The sequence below is a fragment of the Manacus candei genome, unplaced genomic scaffold, assembly GCF_025592945.1.
Source record: "Manacus candei isolate 608988 ecotype Guabito, Panama unplaced genomic scaffold, ASM2559294v1 h1tg000024l, whole genome shotgun sequence".
Taxonomy (NCBI): Eukaryota; Metazoa; Chordata; class Aves; order Passeriformes; family Pipridae; genus Manacus; species Manacus candei.
Window position 1 is genome coordinate 2,805,335 of NW_026138072.1, and position 20,724 is coordinate 2,826,058.

Consider the following 20,724-nt stretch of genomic DNA (forward strand, 5'->3'; position numbering starts at 1 on the left):
AGTGCAGTATATCCCATGAGAAAAGGACAAAGGATGGCAGCTGTCCCTAGGAGGATGCTGGCCTCCTCCATGATGCAGTTACTTTCTGGCTGTTAAGAGGTTTTGCTTTGTTCTTTAGATATTTTGCTGGCTCTTCTGGTTGAACTGGGGCATCAGGCAGACTCATGAGTCAATGGTAGAGATGTAATGGCAGTGCAGGCTGCCTTAGCCTCATAATCCTCATACCCTCTCAATATAAAAGTTTGTACCATCCTTCTATATGGAGGGAGGAATGAGGAAACCTTAGGTGCTTTTGTTCTTTGGGCAATAGTGACCAGGACAAGGTCCTCCTTTGTGTTTTAAAAAGTACGGCAGTGAACTAATTGTAGTAACAGGTTACTTTGGCTTCTGGGATGGGTACTCACCACTGCAGAAGTAAATGAAAAAGGTATTATCTAACTGATCAGGAAATATTATGTTCTGACGTTATTGTAATTAAAAAAGTGAATTTGTGTGCATCTTCTTGTGTTTTTGTTTTATAACCCTAGATTGGTGAATTATTGAGCACCACACACCCTGCCAACAAAGCCAGCCTAACTCTTTTCTGCCCTGAGGAAGGGGACTGGAAGAATTCCAACCTTGACAGACACAACCTTCAAGACTTTATAAACATTAAACTCAACTCGGCTTCTATATTGCCTGAAATGGAAGGACTCTCTGAATTCACAGAGTATCTGTCAGAATCAGTAGAAGTGCCATCACCTTTTGACATTTTGGAACCTCCAACCTCAGGCGGTTTCTTGAAACTCTCCAAACCCTGCTGTTATATTTTCCCAGGGGGAAGAGGGGACTCTGCATTGTTTGCAGTGAATGGATTCAACATGCTTATCAATGGAGGATCTGAAAGAAAGTCTTGCTTCTGGAAACTTATCCGGCACTTGGACAGAGTAGATTCCATTCTGCTCACTCACATCGGAGATGACAATCTGCCAGGAATCAATAGCATGCTTCAGCGAAAGATAGCTGAACTAGAAGAAGAACAGTCCCAAGGGTCTACTACCAACAGTGACTGGATGAAAAATCTGATCTCACCTGATTTAGGAGTTGTATTTCTTAATGTACCTGAGAATCTGAAAAACCTGGATCCTAATTTTAGAGTCAAAAGGAGTGTAGAAGAAGCTTGTTTTACTCTCCAGTATTTAAACAAGTTGTCTATGAAACCAGAACCTCTTTTCAGAAACACAGGAAATACCATTGACCCCATAATTTTATTTCAGAAAATGGGAGTTGGCAAGCTTGAGATGTATGTGCTCAATCCTGTCAAAAGTAGCAAAGAGATGCAATATTTTATGCAGCAGTGGAGTGGTACTAACAAAGATAAAGCTGAATTCCTGCTACCGAATGGCCAAGAACTAGACATTCCATTGTCCTATTTCACCTCTGTCTCATCCCTGATTGTGTGGCATCCAGCTAATCCTGCAGAAAAAATAATCCGAGTTCTGTTTCCTGGAAACAGCACCCAATATAATATTCTAGAAGGACTAGAAAAACTCAAACACTTAGACTTCCTTAAACAACCAATGGTTACACAGAAAGACCTAACTGGGAACATTGCTAGTCCAGCTGTGAAACAAGCGAAGTTGAAACAACGAACAGACAGCAAGGAGAGTCTCAAGCCTGCTGCAAAGACACCACCAAATAAGCCTGTGAGAAAGGAATCTAAAGAGGAAACACCAGAGCCTGTGAAGCCTAGTCTGGCTTCAGAAAAGCCTCAGAAGATGGAAAGCAAAGAAAAAGTTCCAGTTAAAAAAGAAAAACAAGCAAAAGTAGAGACCAAACCAATAGTGGTGGAAAAAGACATAGTAAGTAAAGAAGAACAATTAGTAAAATCCGAAACTCCTGAAAAACAAAGTACAGATGTAAAACCAAAAGTGTCGAAGGAGAAGACAGTGAAAAAGGAAGGCAAAGCAAAACCTGAAGAAAAGAAAGAGGAAAAAGAAAAACTAAAGAAAGAGGTTTCTAAAAGAGAGGAGAAAACACCCATCAAAAAAGAGGAGAAACCAAGAAAAGAGGACATCAAGAAAGAAGTTAAAAAAGAGGTGAAAAAGGAAGAGAAGAAGGAAACTAAGAAGGAAATAAAGAAAGAAGCCTCACAAAAAGAAACTAAAAAAGAAGCTAAAAAAGAAGAGAAGAAGGAAATTAAGAAGGAAGACAAGGAAGCCAAAAAGGATGTAAAAAAGATTCCTAAAGAAACAAAGAAGACAGCTGCTTCTTCAAATGAAGCTAAAAAGCCAGCAGCAAAACCTAAACCACAAAAGAAGGAGGAACCTGCTAAAAAAGAAGTAATACCTGCTGGAAAACCAAAGGAAAAAGGAAAAGTTAAAACTGTGAAGAAGGACCTCAAAGTCAGTGGAACACAAGCTGCCCTTGCAGCAGTTGGAGCCACAACTGTAGCAGCTGCAGAAATTACAGCTGGTGGAAAGGAGCTTGAAGCAGAGAGATCCCTTATGTCTTCACCAGAGGACTTAACAAAGGACTTTGAGGAATTAAAAGCTGAAGAAGTAGAAACAACAAAAGAAACAAAAGTTCAAGTTGCACTTATAAAGGATGAACTGAAACTCAATGGCACAGTACAAAAAGAAAAATTGGATAATGAAGGACCTGCAGAGTCCTCTGATGAAGGCATAACTACCACAGAGGCTGAGGGTGAGTGTGAACAGACGCCTGAAGAATTGGAACCTGTGGGAAAGCACAGCGTTGATGACAATGAAAAGTTTGAAGATGAAGGGACTGGCTTGGAAGAATCATCTGAAGCAGGAGATTATGAAGAAAAGGCAGAGACAGAAGAAGCTGAAGAACGAGATGAAAATGAAGAAGAAAAGACCCATCTGGATGCCACAAAACTGTACATGCAAGAAGCAAGAAAACTTGCAGGTGGCTCAGAAAAAATGATGACTGAAGTAGATGCTAACATTAAAGATGACAAGTATATTGAAAAGGCAGATTACGAGGCGTCCGATGAACGGGCTGAAGAAGACAGGGAAGAAGCAATAGAAAAGGCAGAAACTGAAGAGACTGAAGAAGATGAGGAAGACAAAGCAGAAGACATCAGAGATGAAGAGGAAACTGAAAAAATAGAAGCCGAAGAAGATTATGTGATGGCTGTGGTAGACAAAGCTGCAGAATCGGGTGAAGCTGAAGATAAATATGGCTTACTCATAATTACACCAACTAAACGCTCAGAGTCTCAGTCTCCAGTAATTGAACCAGCCTCTTCTATCCATGATGAGACACTACCTGGTGGTTCAGAAAGTGAAGCCACTGTTTCTGATGAAGAAAATAGAGAAGATCAACCTGAGGAATTCACTGCTACTTCAGGTTACACACAGTCTACCATTGAAATATCCAGTGAACCAACTCCAATGGATGAAATGTCGACACCCCGAGATGTCATGAGTGATGAAACTAACAATGAGGAAAGTGAGTCACCCTCTCAGGAGTATGTGAACATTACCAAGTATGAGACATCACTGTTCTCTCAAGGGTTTGGCAGACCTAAACTTTCTCCACTTCCAGATGCTTTTAATGGATTATCTGAAGGATCCAAAACAGAGGCCACAGAAGGTAAGGATTATAATGCCTCAGCTTCCACCATCTCACCACCTTCTTCATTAGAGGAAGACAAATTCTGCAAATCTGCGTTCCAAGATGTATACCGGCAAAAAGAAAGTGAAATCCATGGCACTGCCAAATTAGACGTCAAAGAACCCTATCAAGAAGATGTTGATGGAAATCGTAGTTCAGCCAAGAGTCCAGCTGCCAGTTTGTCCCCTCCATCACCTGTTGCCAAAACACCACTGGGTGAACGTAGTGTGAACTTTTCACTTACTCCAAACGAGATCAAGGTCCCTTCTGAGTCAGTCCCTGTTGCTAGACTGCCTGATGTACACCAAGAAATTGCTGAGGAGCACTGTGCAAGCCCTGAAGATAAAACATTAGAAGTAGCATCTCCCTCACAGTCTGCTGCTGGTAGTGCTGGCCACACACCTTATTATCAGTCTCCCACTGATGAAAAGTCCAGTCAGCTTCCCTCTGAAACCAGTGAAAAGTCAACAGAAGCACCTGTTAGCTTTGAGTTCAGTGAAGTCAAAGATGAGTCTGCAAAATGCAGAATAAGCCCTATGGATGAGCCTGTGCCAGACTCAGAATCTCCTATTGAAAAGGTTCTCTCGCCTCTACGGAGTCCACCACTGATAGGTTCAGAGACTACTTATGATACATTTTTGAGTGCTGATTTAAAGTCTCCCACCAGAGATTATGGAAGTCCTTCTGAGGGGAAACCTGAAAAAGAAAAATCCCCTGTTCAGATGAGCCCAGCTTCAGAAGCCAGCTCTGTGGGCCTTTTCCAGGAGAGGCAAGATGAAAAAAGCATGGAGTTTATGGTAATTAGGGAAAGCTTCAGCCTGGAAAGGAAAATGGAGGATACAGAACCCAGCAGCTCTCAGTCTTCACTGATCTTGCATGAGCGGAAGTTAGCAGATGATCTCTCACCGACTCAAGTAGATAGCAGTCAATTTGGCTCTTTAAAAGAAGATACCAAAATGTCAATTTCTGAGGGCACTGTTTCTGACAAGTCTGCAACTCCTGTTGATGAGGTTGTCGCAGAAGACACCTATTCCCATATAGAAGGAGTAGCTTCTGTCTCTACAGCATCTGTTGCCACTAGTTCATTTCCAGAACCAACTACTGATGATGTATCTCCTTCTTTGCATGCTGAGGTTGGTTCTCCCCACTCTACTGAAGTTGATGATTCCCTTTCAGTGTCAGTTGTACAAACACCAACAACTTTTCAGGAAACAGAAATGTCTCCATCTAAAGAAGAGTGCCCAAGGCCCATGTCTATTTCTCCACCAGATTTCTCACCTAAAACTGCAAAATCAAGAACACCAGTGCATGATCACAGATCTCCTGAGCAGTCAGCTATGTCAGTAGCATATGGTCAGGAGTCCCCTGAGCAGTCTTTAGCAATGGACTTTACTAGGCAGTCTCCAGAATATCCTGCTGTAGGCGCTAGTATACACCATATATCTGAAAATGGACCAACAGAAGTAGATTATAGCCCTTCAGATATACAGGAGCCTCCTTTTGCACGGAAAATTTCACCCACGGAGCAGTCATCTTACTCTCAAGAGAAAGATATTTCAGAAATAATTTCAGTTTCTCAAATTGAAGCTTCATCCTCAACTTCATCAGCTCATACACCTTCCCAGGTAGCTTCACCACTGCCAGAGGAAACTTTTTCAGGTGCTCTTCCACACAGAGATATGTCACTATATTCTTCTTTTACCTCAGAAAAGGTGCAGAGCCTAGGCGAAAAGCTGTCACCAAAATCTGACCTATCTCCATTAACTCCAAGGGAATCTTCTCCTCTGTATTCTCCTACTTTTCCAGATTCACCTCCTGCAATCAAAGAAGCGGCATCAGCTGGTCACACACATTTGTTGTCACAGCAAGTGTCCTCTGTCAAAGCCTTTGGTTATCAGGAATCCCTAACAAAGCACAGTCCAGAACCTTTACTCAGCCCAGAGAAAGAAGATTCAGAGAAAAGCAGGAGGTCACTCGAAGAACTTAGTTATTCATATGAGGCCAGAGAGAAAACTACTGGGTCACCAGAGAATATTAGCTATTCTTATGAGGCAGTTGGAAAATCTACTAAATCACCTCAAGCCATGGATTATTCCTATGAGACAACCAGAAAAACTGCTAGGTCACCTGAAACCACAGATTATTCCTATGAGATAACCAGGAACACTACTAGGTCACCTGAGGGTACAGATTATTCCTATGAGATAATTGGAAAAAATATGAGGTCATCTGAGGTCACAGATTATTCTTATCAGATAACAGGGAAAACTACCAGGTCACCAGGGGCCCCAGATTATTCCTATGAGACAACTGGGAAAACCACCAAGTCACCTGAGACCACAGATTATTCCTATGAGATAACTGGGAAAGCTACCAGATCACCTGAGACTATGGATTACTCCTATGAGACAACAAGGAAAACCTCTAAGTCACCAGAAGCCATTGGCTACTGCTATGAGACAACTGGGAGAACCACCAGGTCATCAGAGGCCATGGCTTACTCCTATGAGACAACTGGGAAGGCCTCCAGTTCACCTGAAGTCACAGATTACTCATTTGAGACAACTGGGAGAGCCACCAGGTCAACCGAAGCTACTAGCTATTCCTATGACACAAGTGCACCTTTCACTCCAAGTAAATCATTAGCAGAATCCCGTCAAGATGTTGACTTATGCCTTGTGTCCTCTTGCGAGTATAAACATCCGAAAACTGAACTTTCACCCTCATTTATCAACCCAAACCCCCTTGAGTGGTTTGCAAATGAAGAACAGTCTCAAGATCAAGAGAAGCCTCTAACTCAGTCTGGGGGAGCTCAGCCGCCTTCTGGGGGAAAGCAGCAAGGGCGGCAGTGTGATGAAACCCCTCCCACATCTGTGAGCGAGTCTGCCCCATCTCAGACTGATTCAGATGTTCCACCAGAGACTGAGGAATGTCCTTCCATCACTGCAGATGCTAACATTGACTCAGAAGATGAGTCAGAAACCATTCCAACGGACAAGACAATTACGTACAAACACATTGACCCACCACCTGTCCCAATGCAGGATCGCAGCCCTTCCCCTCGGCACCCTGATGTTACCATGGTTGATCCAGAAGCTCTGCCAGTTGATCAGAATTTGGGTAAACCTTTGAAGAAAGACCTCAAAGAAAAGACAAAGACAAAAAAGCAGGGTACAAAGGCCAAGTCATCTTCTCCTGTTAAAAAAAGTGATGGTAAATCAAAACAAGTGGCTTCACCAAAGCCAGCTATAAAAGAATCTTTAGACAAAATTTCCAGAACAGCTTCTCCAAAAAAGAAGGAATCTGTGGAGAAGGCAACCAAAAATATCTCTAATCCAGAGGTAAAGTCTCGAGTGGAAGAGAAAGATAAGGACACCAAGAATGCAGCAAATACAACAACATCCAAGTCAGCAAAGACTGCAACCACAGGTAAAGACAAATAGCATTTCCCTAGTGTTACAATTTTCTTAGTTGTGGCAGTGAAGTTAGTTTAGCTTTTTATCAGCTGAGAATGTGGTTTGTAGCAAATCCTCCAGAAAGTTCCGGTTTTAAGTGTAAATCCAGCATGTAAAGACCACATTTAAATGCATGGAATTCACTAGTTTTACTGTTGTAATCTGAGAAAATTGATGTGTCAGTTTGCCCAGAGAGTACATAAAATAGAAAGAATTTAATACTATCTGTCTAAATGGTTAATCACCTAATAGTATTAAAAGTACCACTGCTGTAGGTGAAGTGAAATCAGTAGCAAAGTGAACTCCTTTATTCATTGTGGGAAATAGGTAGGCACAATTCTCTTTAACATAAATTAATGCAGTTCAGTAGTGTGGGAGACAAAGTCATGATCAGTCTTTGGATGCTCTCATTACTACGCTGGATTGATTTTAAAAGAAGCATTTAAAAAAATTATAACATTAGTGAAAGCATTTTCAGTAAACTAAGCATGTACATCACATAATCGGATTAAAGTCTTACACCATCGGTGATGATTAAACATACATAAAGTTAATGTCATTTTGAACAACTGTTGTATATTCTAAGTAGCAATAAAATATGACTTAGATATCTGAAGGAGGCATTGTGCTAATCTGTTGTTTCCGGCAGACCTTGGTAGGGAGTGTTGGAGCATACTTTGATTTTGCTGCTGTGAGGACTGATGTTCTGTCAAAAGCTTTTTTACAAGGAACAGATCTGGGATTCTGTACAAACAAAGCAGCATTCAGCTGTCTTCCCTGTTTTTAGTAGTGCACTGTTCCTTTCTTACACCATCATTTGCATATCTCTGTTAGTAGATACATTTCAAAGCAGCAATATAGTTTTTCATGGTGTGCATTTCTCTATGACTTTAGCTCCACCTGAGTCTTCTTCCTTAAGGCATACTTCTCAGCTATATGCCGGAATAAAACAGGGCTCTATTGGTAATGACATTTAAGTGTAAAGTGTAACTAATAACTTATTCAGTGTTGGTATGAATAATTCAAAAAGAAATATCACAGATTTTTTTTCATCAGAGATGATAAAATATTTTTTAAAAAAACCCCAATGGTAAAACTCTCTAATTCAGGAAATCTTATCATATCATTTGAGGTATTGCCCTTTAATGAATGGCAGGATACGCTAGACAACTGGACTTCACTGGCCTTACATTGTGTCACCCTAAATTGAGTGTATTGCTCAGATAATTGTTTACCAAGCTTCATCAGCATGAGGAGGCTAATAGACTGTGAATAGTGATCATCTGGATAAAATTACTGGTTGAATCCCAATTTTCAGTTCACACCATGATCTAGTTTGTGGCAAAAGACAGAGGGTTTTGTGTATTATCTTCAATGTGTTTAAATGTTGTATTTCCTTTTCGCTGAAGCTCTTCTTAGAACAAGTACTATATATATTATGTGCAAAAGCAAAGACATGGTTCCTCCTACTTTTTGTGATAAGTGGCTGATTTGGGTGTGCAAATTAGGATACAGCAGGCAAACAAGCACTTGACTCTGTTCCCCGAATTGCTTTACAAATGTCTCTGTCCTTCCAAGTTCCTCCTTGACCCTCTTTCTGCTCATGTTACAGGTGCTTTCTAAAGCACCTGTAAGGCAGCCTGAGCATATCAATAGCTACCATGTCTTGCTGTCTACCTCAAATTTCAGGCCTGCTTCAAATCTGCATGGCTCCCTGTAAGACCCTTTATAGTCCTTTTATAATCCTGTGTGCGTGAGAGTTTCAAAAAGCTGCACTTCTTCACCTGGAAAATAATACCACCATTTATTGAATGGTAATTCAGAAATCACAGACCTGCATAGTAATTATTGGATAATAGTAGTATTTTACTGTGTAAGGTTCAGCTGAGTTTTTGTTTGTGGTAGTGATTTTTTTTTTGTATTATATAGTTCCAGTTATTCAGGTTTTTCTCCTCTTACAGTCACAATTGGTGTACAACAAAAGTGGAACATGCCATTGTAGGTATGAGGGTAATGCCATAACCGGACACATTCACCTCAGTAATTATAACAGTAATTAATAAGTGCATGTTTTTAACCAGCCTGTGATAAATACTTCTGTTTCCAAAGGACCTGGGAATACTAAGGTGACAAAATCTTCAGCAGTGCCTCCAGGACCTCCAGTGTATTTGGATCTGGTATACATTCCCAACCATAGCAATAGCAAGAATGTTGACGTTGAGTTTTTCAAGAGGGTGCGGTCATCCTACTATGTGGTGAGCGGGAACGATTCTGCAGCCGAGGAGCCAAGCAGGGCTGTTCTGGACTCCCTGCTGGAGGGCAAGGCACAGTGGGAGAGTAACATGCAGGTAGGCTCTTCACTCATATCTCTGCCTGGAAATTTAACCTTGTCTGGGAAACAGCTATGAGAAGCTAGAGCACCTCTGAGGAGTGGCTGGCAGCTGCCAGGGAATGCAGTCCCTGGGCTGGGCACCTTGTTTCACTGATGATAAGAGAGGATGCATGAGTGAAACACAGGGCTGAACTGCACTCAGCTGCTCCCACATTTCTGGCCCTTCAGACCTGTTCCTGGTGAATAAAACAGTTGAGAGCTGGCCTAAAGGGCCAGTTGGTTGTTTCATCTTTTTACTGTACCATAGATGTGATCCATGTTTGGAAACATTGCATTTTGTAAGTAGGGAAGAAAAGCATATGTTGCACACTTTATACAGTTATTACATGCATTTGGAAACTTCATATGCCTTCCATCACGATGAATGAGGAAATAAAATATTTGTCCATTATCTAAAGAGTATCAGTGCAAAGACCCACTCTTTCCAAAAGGGAAACATGCTTGTTGGCTCTGGCTTCTTACAAAGACATTTTGCTTATCAACCGTTTCTGTTGTCCATTCATCAGAACTTCTGTTTTGTGTTGCAGGTGACATTAATCCCAACGCATGACTCAGAAGTGATGAGGGAATGGTACCAAGAGACCCATGAGAAACAGCAGGACCTCAACATCATGGTTTTGGCAAGCAGCAGCACTGTTGTTATGCAAGATGAATCTTTTCCTGCATGCAAGATCGAATTGTAAGAACAAAACCGTGCATCACAAGATTAAACTTTACTTCCAGAAATTCTTCAATTTGAAAACACCTTTTCTAAAAATTCAACTCATCTATTTCAACTGCTGAACTATATACCTGCCAAATGCTATACTGTGTCAGAGTGATGCAAATCACTAATATTTTTCAGTCTTTGTTGATTGCTAAGGGAAATAACAGTCTTCCCATTGTAGAGTACAAATTACTGCAAAAATACAGTTCCAGTTGCATCTCTGCTGAACATTTGGAAACCATGCACTAGCAACCCCAACTGACTTCTGCCAGGTAGAGGCATTTGCCCTCTAAAGAAACACAAAGAGAGAGAGGGGTAGGAGGAGAATGTAGTAAATAATTAGGTCTGCATTAGTCTCATGGCAATAGATGTATTGCTTACTGCAGTCTGCTTATATTCTTACATGAGAAGAAAGTTTTAAATTTGTATTAATCTGAGCTATCACTATGGGGATCCTTTTTTTAAAGAATTAAGTTAGCTCAAAAATAAAAAGAAATGGAACGTAGCTAGGAAGGGATGTACAGCCTAATCACTCATCAGCAGTTTTCCACTTTAATTTGAACTCTGCATACTGACATACCATAACAATCATAGGCCAAATATGCATGTAGTCTGCACCCTATCCAGAAATCTAGAACCTTTTTTTTCAACATGCAGAATTTTGGTCTAAGGCATGCTTCCAGTGAAAGCCCACTCACTCTAGCCAGAACTGACCAGTCCACATGCTTGAACACCCATGTCCACTGTCAATTAACTGAAGCAAAATACCAAAGCAGTCGGGAATACATACAGTAGACAATTTGCCTTAGAAAGTGACTTGAATGTACAAAGAAACTTGATGCACTTATTTTTTAATGCTGAGACAGCGTATTTATAAAACATCTGTGTAGGATCATAGTTACACCAGTAAAGAAGTATGAATGTGCATGTGTGGTGTTAGGAACCTATCTGACTGGTCAAACGGTTTGGTGCTATGAATTACGTATGTTAATTATGTGAACACTTCATTGATGCACTTGCACAGCTCAACAAGGCAAGATGAGCATTTTTTTTCAAAGTTTCTTTCGTACTGTGGAAGCAAGATTGAAGTGGTGTCCAGTATCAGAGTTACAAAACTTAGTGAAACATTCAGAATGATGAAAAAGGTTACCTGCGAACCTGTACAGTATTCAACCTTCCTTTGTCTTACCTTATTTTATTTGTTTAATTTAAGAGTGAACATGGGAACAAATGTACAGAAACCTTTTTTTTTAGTGCTGCATGAAGTTTTAATACATGATTTTTTAACAAACATTTTCATTTGCAGGTAAATGCAAAGAAAAATTTTTCAGGTGAAGGCAACTTTTTTAGTAGTTTTGTAAGATAAATGAATAATGTTGTTTAAGATTCTAGTGAGAATGGATATTGAGGTACAATTTATTGAAAACAGTCAACTGCCAGTACCTTTTGGGTGGGAGGGGAGTGGAAGGACACCCTGGTTATAAGGTTACTCTATTGATGATGAGAGAAAATGGGATTTGAGAAGTTGATTGCCCAATACTTACAAGGGTGTAACCTACATTCTCAACCCTCACAAGATCTTGAAAAAAGATAGAAGAAGCAATAAGCTAAAATAAGTCCCTTCCCTTCCTTTCCTCTTTCCCTTCCTTTCCTCTTTTCCTTCCTTTCCTCTTTTCTCTTTTCCTCTTTCCTCTTTCCTCCTTCCTTTATTCTTTCCTTTCTTCTTTCCTTTCCTACTCTTTTCTCTTTCCTTTCCCTCCTTTCTTTATTCTTTCCTATCCTCCTCTTTCCTTCTCTCATTTCCTCTTCTTTTACTCTTCTTCTTCCTTTCTTCTTCCTTTCTCTTCCTTTCCCTCCTTTTTCCTTTACTTTTATTTTACTCTTCCTTTCCTTTCCTCCTTCATATCTCCCTTCCTTCTCTGGACTGCTTGCAGAGGAACAGCACCACTGCTCTGTGATTTAAGACAGTTTGGATTTTTTAGTCTCAGAAATTTTATCCCAACTAAAAAGTTGTTGCATTGCAGAAGATCTGCAAATCTGATTTTGAAGAAGGTGTAAAGGCCTCCAGCATGGACCTATGTGCTGGTCTGTATGATTCACCGTTGTGGCTGAAACTAAGTTTCACAATGTAGTGAACTATGACCTCATTTTATTTTCTTTACTTATAATTTATTTCAGTTTTACAGGGTTAGGATATTTTTGTTGAATAGGTGTATGTTTGCACTCCTAATTTTATGAGGTTTTTTTAATATTGCTTTAGGGTCTTCTAAATATGGGCTCCTGATGCCCATTTAATGCTGTGAATTCCTGTTTGTCAGTTGTTGGGGTTTTGATTTATTTTTGTCTACTCTTTTTTTAAGTCTCTCTAGCAATGTTGTTTTATTTATTGCTATACCTTTTAAGTAGTTAAACTCAGAATGACTATGGCACAAAAGGCAGATGGAAATGTATTGTGAAAACATGCATGTTTGCTGAGCTCATATCATTCACTTCAAACTGCTTTTATAATATATAGTCTACGAAGATACAGGCAAAATGTTTGGCAGAATAAGTTACACTATTTCTACAATTCTTTCTGATTTGTCTACTTTATTATATAGGTCAGAATTCAGACTTTTTGAGTGGGTGGGAACAGATTTTCTGATTTTCTGACAATACCTGAAATAGTTTGTATCACTGCTTTTGTTTTAAGTACATCAGTGGTCTTGTGACTAATCTCACTTACACCACTTACTCCTGTGAATTAGGAGCAATTTCACTACTGTCAGGGAAGTTACAGTCATCTGGTCCTACTGTAAATTAAATTGGAATCAAGCCTTAAATATCCCTGAGCAAGTTTATGATGGCTGAAGCATTTGTTTTACTTCTGAAATAATAGCGATAATTAGACAGTTACAGATTACCTTAACGTGTACATTTGCTTTTTTTTGCTGCTACAAGAATATTAAAACCCTGGTCTGGCTATTTTGAGGTATTGTAATGCCTGTTCCATCCATTCCCTTCCAAATGGCAATGGCACCTAGGTTCAACACAGCGATGAGCTCCTCCATTAGCTCCTCTTGCCCTTAATGTCTTTCCTGCCTGTCGAACTAATCTACCTGTGCTAATCCTAGTACTACACAACTAGTTTAGTGTAACAGTCATCAAAATGTACTGTGTACATTAACGATGAGTGCTGTTGATCAGCATAGATTTCTAGGAGCATGGTTTATTATTGATTACTCTAATTGTAAAGATTCAATATCTGAGTGTAAAGGACACTCTGTTTCAATGATGGTATTACCCATAACAGCATTCCCAGTCATGATCTTTATGCTATTAATATTCTGCTTCATATAATTCAATGAAGAATTAACTTTGGGGATCCCTTCCCACTCCTGAACTTGGACAGGGCTTCTCTTGCATGCCTTTTCAAAGTCCTGTGGTGGGCCTGACTTCATTGACCTCTATTTTCACCCCATCTTTCATAGAAATCACTTTTGATTTTTTTTTTACTTACTTTACATACTGTGGTGAATGGAGATAACTGTGTATATGAATGTTGGGGTTTTTTTAATTGTCTATGATAGCTTATGCATTTTAGGAGAGTTCTGGTACTCTTTTACTAAGATTTAATAAATTTGTTAATTGAATTTTCAATCCCTCCCACCATAAGCAAATAAGCTCCAAAGAGCGCTTACTGTGCATTTGGGACATTTCTGTCATACGCTTCTCTTTGTTCATCTGTCGCCAGAGGTTCTTGCTCAGTAATGATGTTTTTGAGAGAAATAGTAATTTTGTTGGTCTGGATTTACTAGAAGCTGAAAAAAATATAATGTTTACACATGAAAGAAACTGTAAGCTTTCATCTTTTCACTTAGTAATTGAAAAAACACTAAGAACATCTAGGGGTAAGCATTTCTTAGAATGCTTATATTATTCACCTGGTTTAAAAATGTTTGCTATTTAAAATTTAAAAAAAAAAAGAAAAAAGTCTGTTTGTTGTGACTTTACAAAAAAAAAATCTAAAAAAATTTAAGTAATTAAATAAAACAATGGCGTAAAATATAGAAAGAAAAAATCTTGAAAGCGGCTTCTCTCTACTAGACTAGCTAGGAGCTCCAGGTGGCAGGGGCTGCCTCTTCAAGACTGGGCTGTAATCACAACTGTAAAAGATGAAGTCTGAAATATGCTTTCACGCATTTGCATGCAGCCATTATCTTCCAAACTATGGAAAGAAAGTCTTGTTGCTGGCTGAGAAGCACCTCACACACCTCCTCTCTCTTGTTCTGAATGGTGTTTGTGTCAGTCTGCAGCTGTGTATGGTATTATGTCTTATAATCCTGCATCACTTCTATTCTATCCAGTCATATCTAATGTAGAAAATTAGTTTCCAGTGAAAGTAATATGTAGTGCTTTTATGATATTTGTGTGCAATATCCCCTCTTCCATTGAGGATATTTGATGTAAAGGAAATAAACTCAGTTCCACAATAAAATACAAAAGTGGTAAAGTGGTGTTGACATGTTTCTTGTCTTTGTGTATGAATGTATTTTTAAGTTTTCCCTTTCCTTTAGTCCCTATCCTACTATACAGGATTTTTTTTTCTAAAGATCAATGACTATTTAAATATCAGATAAATCCCAATCTCTCTTTACAAATTGGAAAATAAATGTGGAAGATTACTTTTATCTCTTGTGGTGTAAAACATTACCATGAGGTACCACGATGTGGCTTCTTTCTGTTGTTCTCATTTCTGTATTCCTCAGCAGAATGAGAAAACTCATTTTTGGTAAGTACATGTTCAAGGAGCTGTGTCAGAGATGATACCCAATAAAATTACATTCAACTGAGCCCACCCTGGTTTGGAAAAGAGATCTTTTCTGAAGTTATAGCAGTTAAACAATAATGTGGAGCTTGTCTCCGGTAGATGAGGACCCTTCCCAATCGTCACTGCCCAGTCATCTCAGTGAGAGGGGATAGAGCTTTTGGGGAAACTGGGCCCTCAGTTTAGGAGGTTTTTTTCTATAAACATCAGACTTTCTCTACTGCTAAGATCAGGCTTTCAGCCTTTGTAGTTTTGCTTGCTGCTGTGATGCCTGCTGTGGTGACGTGCAGCAGTCAATGTTTTTTTCCCAGGGAGATGGTAATGATATAAAAGCAGATAAAGGCTGGGGCGGAAAGGTGCAAGGGGTTCTCACTCCCAGGAGGAGCAGAGGCCCTAGGGGATTTCCTTCACCTTGAGACAGCAGTCTCTTTTTGGGGGCCCTTAACCATCTCCAGTGTCCAAGGTTTCATTTGAAAACTTATGACACTAATAAGAAATACTGCACTTGGTTTTAATTGGGCTGAGCATGGTGAAGTAGAGGAAAATGATGACTAGGTGAGGTGAGTCAAGTGCTGCAAATCTTGCATCCTAAGTATAATTCTGCATATGTGTTCATGCAGGTTTTCTGAGCTCTTGTGGTAGAGTAGTCTGACACTACTTAAAATATAATGATTATGTAAAGGAGGCCAGGTTAGGCTTCAATCCCAATTATTTACCTGCAATTGCAGAGTGACGTTCTGGATTTGCACAGGTGGGATCACAAATTCAATCAGCTTATGAAGTGTTTTAGGTGGTATAGGAACATGATGGTCCCTCTAATCTTTTCAGTCTGTCTAAAAGGAAGGACCATTCTTGTGGCATCCTAGACCTGTGGACTGTTTTGCTAGAGTTCTGTGGATGGCAGGAAATTGTAGTGCTTCGTTGTTCACTGATAGGGCAAAAAAGAGATGTTGAGGGGTCTCTTGAGTAAGAGCTACAGTGACACAACTTAGATCCAGCTCATGCCCAGCACTGCTGCAAAGCTCCTTGGCTTTCTAAAGCATGTCTCTGAGCGCATGAGCGTTGCCCGTGTCCTTCACTCAACAGTTTTGGGCCACTGCCTACTGCTGTAGTCCGTATTCTCATTTACCAGAGACAAGACTAGTCACACTAGCATGCACTGTCCTCTGTTGTGCTGTCTGTGCCTTCTTCAGGTTCAGCCCCAAACTACCAGAGGCTGAGTAATGCTGAGTGGCCTCATCATTCCAGGGGATTTGCTTGTTTTAGACTATTATGTAGCATGATTTCCACCAGAAACGAAATCCAGAGGAGAAATCCAGAACTAAATCAGCAGGCACTATAGTCTGCACAAGCACTGTTCTCTGGTTCTCACAGATCCTTACCGCCCGATGTAGCTGCTTCTCTGCACTTCAACAGCTCCAGCATTACCAGACCCAGTGTGAATAGCTGGCAAGGTGGAGGTTGACTGTGCATCTGATGTCAGCTTCACTGCCAAAACACTGCCATGATTTACACATCATACTGCAGCTCAGCCCATCACACATGCTTGGGAATAAAACAGAAAAGAAAACTGAAATAGCTGAAACTTATGTCCTAATACAAATAAAGCTAAATACACATAACAATGCCTGTATGCGCTACAGTTTCATCCTCTATATCTGTTAAGGTCTGGAAATTAATTTTCACTGAGCTTTTACAAACATCATGTTATGTTCCCTCAGCTCACCTGTGTTACATTTTTAGTTTAAAGAGTCGAAGGTAAACTGAACCACTGAGCCACTTAAATACATAACATGAACCCCACTCCAGAGTGCAAGTCTGTATTTCCAGGAAGAGTTTACATTTTCCAAAGATGAAATTATAGCAGCAGTTACCATGTATAAGGACCAGAACAGGCTTGAAATTTTTTTTTCCCAAATCCTTTAGGGGAGGAATTGCCAGAATTTGCAATAAACAAGATATATTGGAAGCTGAATTTTGTCCTGATAATCTAATGTGCTTGTTGATGGATCTCTAATGGTATTTCTGTGCCTGAGGCATCTGCAATTTAGAATGGGTTGAGTGGACTTGAGTTCATCAGAAAGGTTTAAGAGTAGCAACAGAGTTAATACTATGCAATTGCTAGCCAAGTTCAGTGACAACTTTGATTTCTGTGGGGACATGAGTAGGTGGGACAGTTTTCTAGCATGTTTATTATCTTAAGTAACTCTTGAATTAATGTTATGTCACTAATTCTTGACCTATACTTTGTTCTCCAGTTTTATTTTGAAATCTGTCCCAAGTTCATATTGTCAGCAGTACTTTCTGTTCTACAGTTGAAAAGCATTTTCCTCATCTCAACATTTTCTATTATTAAATATATAGATTTCTGGAAAGGTAAATTTAACTTTACTTTCCACAGATACTCAAATACATTTTGAATTCTGGTTTGTACATAAGCAGACCCAGGAAACCCAGCAAAGTCAGATGCTGTTCAGTGGACCATGTCTTTATCCCTCAAAGTCAATGATGCAATTCCCTTTTGTAACTATTGAATCCAGCTTCCTGAGGAGGCAGGGGAGGAGAGGACACTTGGTAACTTGTGCCCCAGGCTGTTTTCTGCCTGTCTCAGCAGCACAGTGATGACCACTCGGGTCAGAAACCATCTTATACCAGCAAACCTTCCTCTGAAGCTGTGGAACATCATCCTTCTGGTCCCACAGTTTTAGGGTGACCGAAGAGCCCTGGGATGGGCAGGAAAGCAGCTGGGACAGGCCACTGATGGAAGGAGCAGGTGCTTGAAGTGGGGGTTTGATACTAGCATTGTGTAAGACACAGCGTCTGACCAGGTCTGAAAGCATCTTGTAACCTTATCTTGGCAAGTGTTACCATAAATAGGGCCCATCTGCACAAGGCTTCTGGCAACATTTATTTGAGCTGCAAGAGAATAAATATGTAATTTTCCTCTTGTGAAAAATGGATAATGACCTTCAACGCTTCACTAGAAGTGTTCTGCCAGTAACACTTGTGGGAGGAAAAGTTACATATTTGCTTGCCTCATCAGCAGTGTGTTTGGTGTCTGCCATGGATTTGAATTGGGATGCTGCTTTTTTCAATTAAAAGGAAGCGCTTTAACCTTTGAAGTGCTACTTTTTCTTCTCCTAAGAACAGACAAATTCTTACCAGCATATCAAGCAGTCTTTGTATTTGTACTGGTTTCTGTTCCTTTTCTCTAGTATTGTTGAATGGTCTCTCCCACACTTGGGAAAACACAGGAGAGCTGTTAACACTGTCTGGCATGTGCAAGTCTGGCAATGCCACAGTCAGGTATTATTTGGGCTGCCTGTCACAGCTCAGTGATGTGCATACCAGTGTATTGCTTATAGTAATGGGAGATTTTCCCCTGCCTTTAGCTATACAGATACTAGGACAATGAGTAGGGAAATAATTTAAAAACTTGCATGAAGAAAGATGCGCTCCTATGATTTAGAAATATACTGACAAGGGAGAAATGGCAATAGCTTTAATCCAAATCACAGTTGTAGTCAAATGAAAACAGGATGTGAAAGAATGCTTCAGGGAGAGGTGATCCAAAAAAATGAGATAGTGTTACTACCAAGAAATATTTTGGTATGTCCCCTCCAGGAAATATTCAGCCAGTCTCACTCACATATAGAAAGGTCTAGGCAGCTGTCTGAAACAGTACAGCAAGAACCAGAAACATTTAAAAAACCTGAGAGTATTTTAGTGAGGAAGTGCTTATTGGGTTGTGAGCTTGCATCAAATTAAGTACTAGGGAGCAGGGCTGTATGAAATCAGAGCTTTTTGTGTTTGTAGATCACAAAACTATATTTTATATATGCATATATACACATCCACATTCTTCCCTTAGCATCAGAGCTCACATTTAAGCAGCAGCAGATCAAAAGCAGCTGTATGACTTCTCCATCCTCCCCCTTCTAAATGTGGACAGCTGCATCACAGCAGGTGATGGCTAACACAGCAGTGCACAAACAGCCACAGGCATCTGGACAGAAGGGCTTTTGACTACCTGGGGCCCAGTTTCAGAGTGTTTCAGCAAGCAGGTAAAAAATGGGTTGTGTGTGCAACGTGATTTATGCAAGGGGGCAAATAGTCAAATCTATATTAGTTTTCTTGGAGTGGGAAGGGGAAAAGCAGTTAAGTCAAGCCAAGTGCTGTTTATTTTTCCTGCTGCTGCATTTGGTACACAGCTACTATCCATGTCTTCCTTAGGAAGACAAGCACATGCCTGAACAGCACTGGTCACTAAATCAGCCTCTCTCACAATTTGTCTGTCTCATTGTCAACCCTACTTAAAGCCAGCAGGTAGGAGAGAGCACCAAAGGGGAGAGTACCTTCCTCCCTTCCCTCAAGCTTCAATTGCTAATTCATGTTTCCAGCCTCTTAAGACTCAGCAGTGTCCAGGTGTCCTCAAAACTCAGGGTACTTGAGCGCTTGGTACCCCAGGCTGCTTGCACCACTGAGGTGTGGGTGCAGGGCAGAGACATGGCCAGTCTCTTGCAAAAGGGGAAGAAATAAATGTGATATGATATATAGGAAGAACTTGAAAGGGATTAAGAGTAAGATCAAAAAAGGAATATGCAATGAGGATTGCTGGAGAATTCAAGAGGATGCACGTACACTTGTTGGAAATGTGAGGATTTGCTAGGTGTGAAAACGGTTTGGCTAGACAAAACATTAGAAACCGGTTGCTGTTGAGACTATGATGAAACCTGGGTGGGGAAGAGCAAGATAGTAGCTACTGGACCATAAAGAAATACTTGGCTGGGGCATGAGGGGAAGAGGGGCACTGCTGTGCAGCTGGTCCAGCTGGTAGACTTGTCAGAAGTGGTTTCTCACTCAGAGTAAAATTGAGGGGACAGATAAATTAGAGGGCTTGGCAAAAAAATTGGCTTCTCAAGTCACAAACAGTCTGGACCCTCTGCTGCAGGTCTTGGGTTCAGTGTCCTTCATCTGGCCCCAGGAATCTGTTTTGCAGCCTGCAAAGCATTTGACAAGGATATATCCTTCTCCCAAGGGCAGAGAGGGATATGGGAGGAGATGGGAGAAAAGGCAAAGAAAGGTTGTATCTATACTGTTTCAAGTTTATACTTTGAACTGGGCTCAGAGCATTCCAACCCACAGCGCCTGGAGTAAAACATGGAGGCAACCTGTAATATTCATTAACAGGCCACTCAGAGCTCACAGGGGCACTTTTTATTTTATTTTTTTTTTTTTTTACTCCTATTGCTGTAATACTTAAGTCTAAAGAAATGGAAAGGGAGGTTAGTTGTGGGGGAAGTGCAGTGTAGACTGTTAGACAGCAGGAACGTGGCAGCTGGAAGCTTCTGGAGCTCAATTAGCATTAGCAGCCTGGCGTATCTATCAGCAGGGCAACGGAGGGTGCAGGTTGGGCCAGAAACAGGCTCCTTGTGCTGCCAAGAAACAGAGGCCATGGAGAAACAAGGAGAAATATGTCCCTGTCTGTTCTGGCCTAGCCAGAATGGTATCTCACAAGCAACATGATCAGGTACTTCAGTGGCTAGAGGCCATGTCAACAAGGAGGGTCTTAAAACTGTGGTGGTGTAGAGAATATCCCAAAAGCTGATGCCTGTAGAGAGAAGCTCATAGAGGAATCTGGATGCAGGAGTGATTGTGAACCTTTGGAGCTATAACCCATGTTCTAACACTGAAGAACTGAAATATGTGGTCAGGGAAGGGACACTACATTCTCCTGTGG

The 20,724-nt window shown here is 40.5% G+C and overlaps 1 protein-coding gene across 1 annotated transcript in view; it reads left to right on the forward strand.

The window, feature by feature from the left end:
* MAP1B (microtubule associated protein 1B) overlaps positions 1–14,669 on the forward strand; it is a 73,989-nt gene extending 59,320 nt beyond the window's left edge. Inside the window, exons 5-7 of the mRNA XM_051788370.1 lie at positions 528–7,053; positions 9,189–9,427; positions 9,999–14,669. Coding sequence (XP_051644330.1) covers positions 528–7,053; positions 9,189–9,427; positions 9,999–10,154 — 6,921 coding nt within the window. The 3' untranslated portion in view covers positions 10,155–14,669. The remainder of the gene's footprint in view (positions 1–527; positions 7,054–9,188; positions 9,428–9,998) is intronic.
* Positions 14,670–20,724: the final 6,055 nt, after the last annotated feature.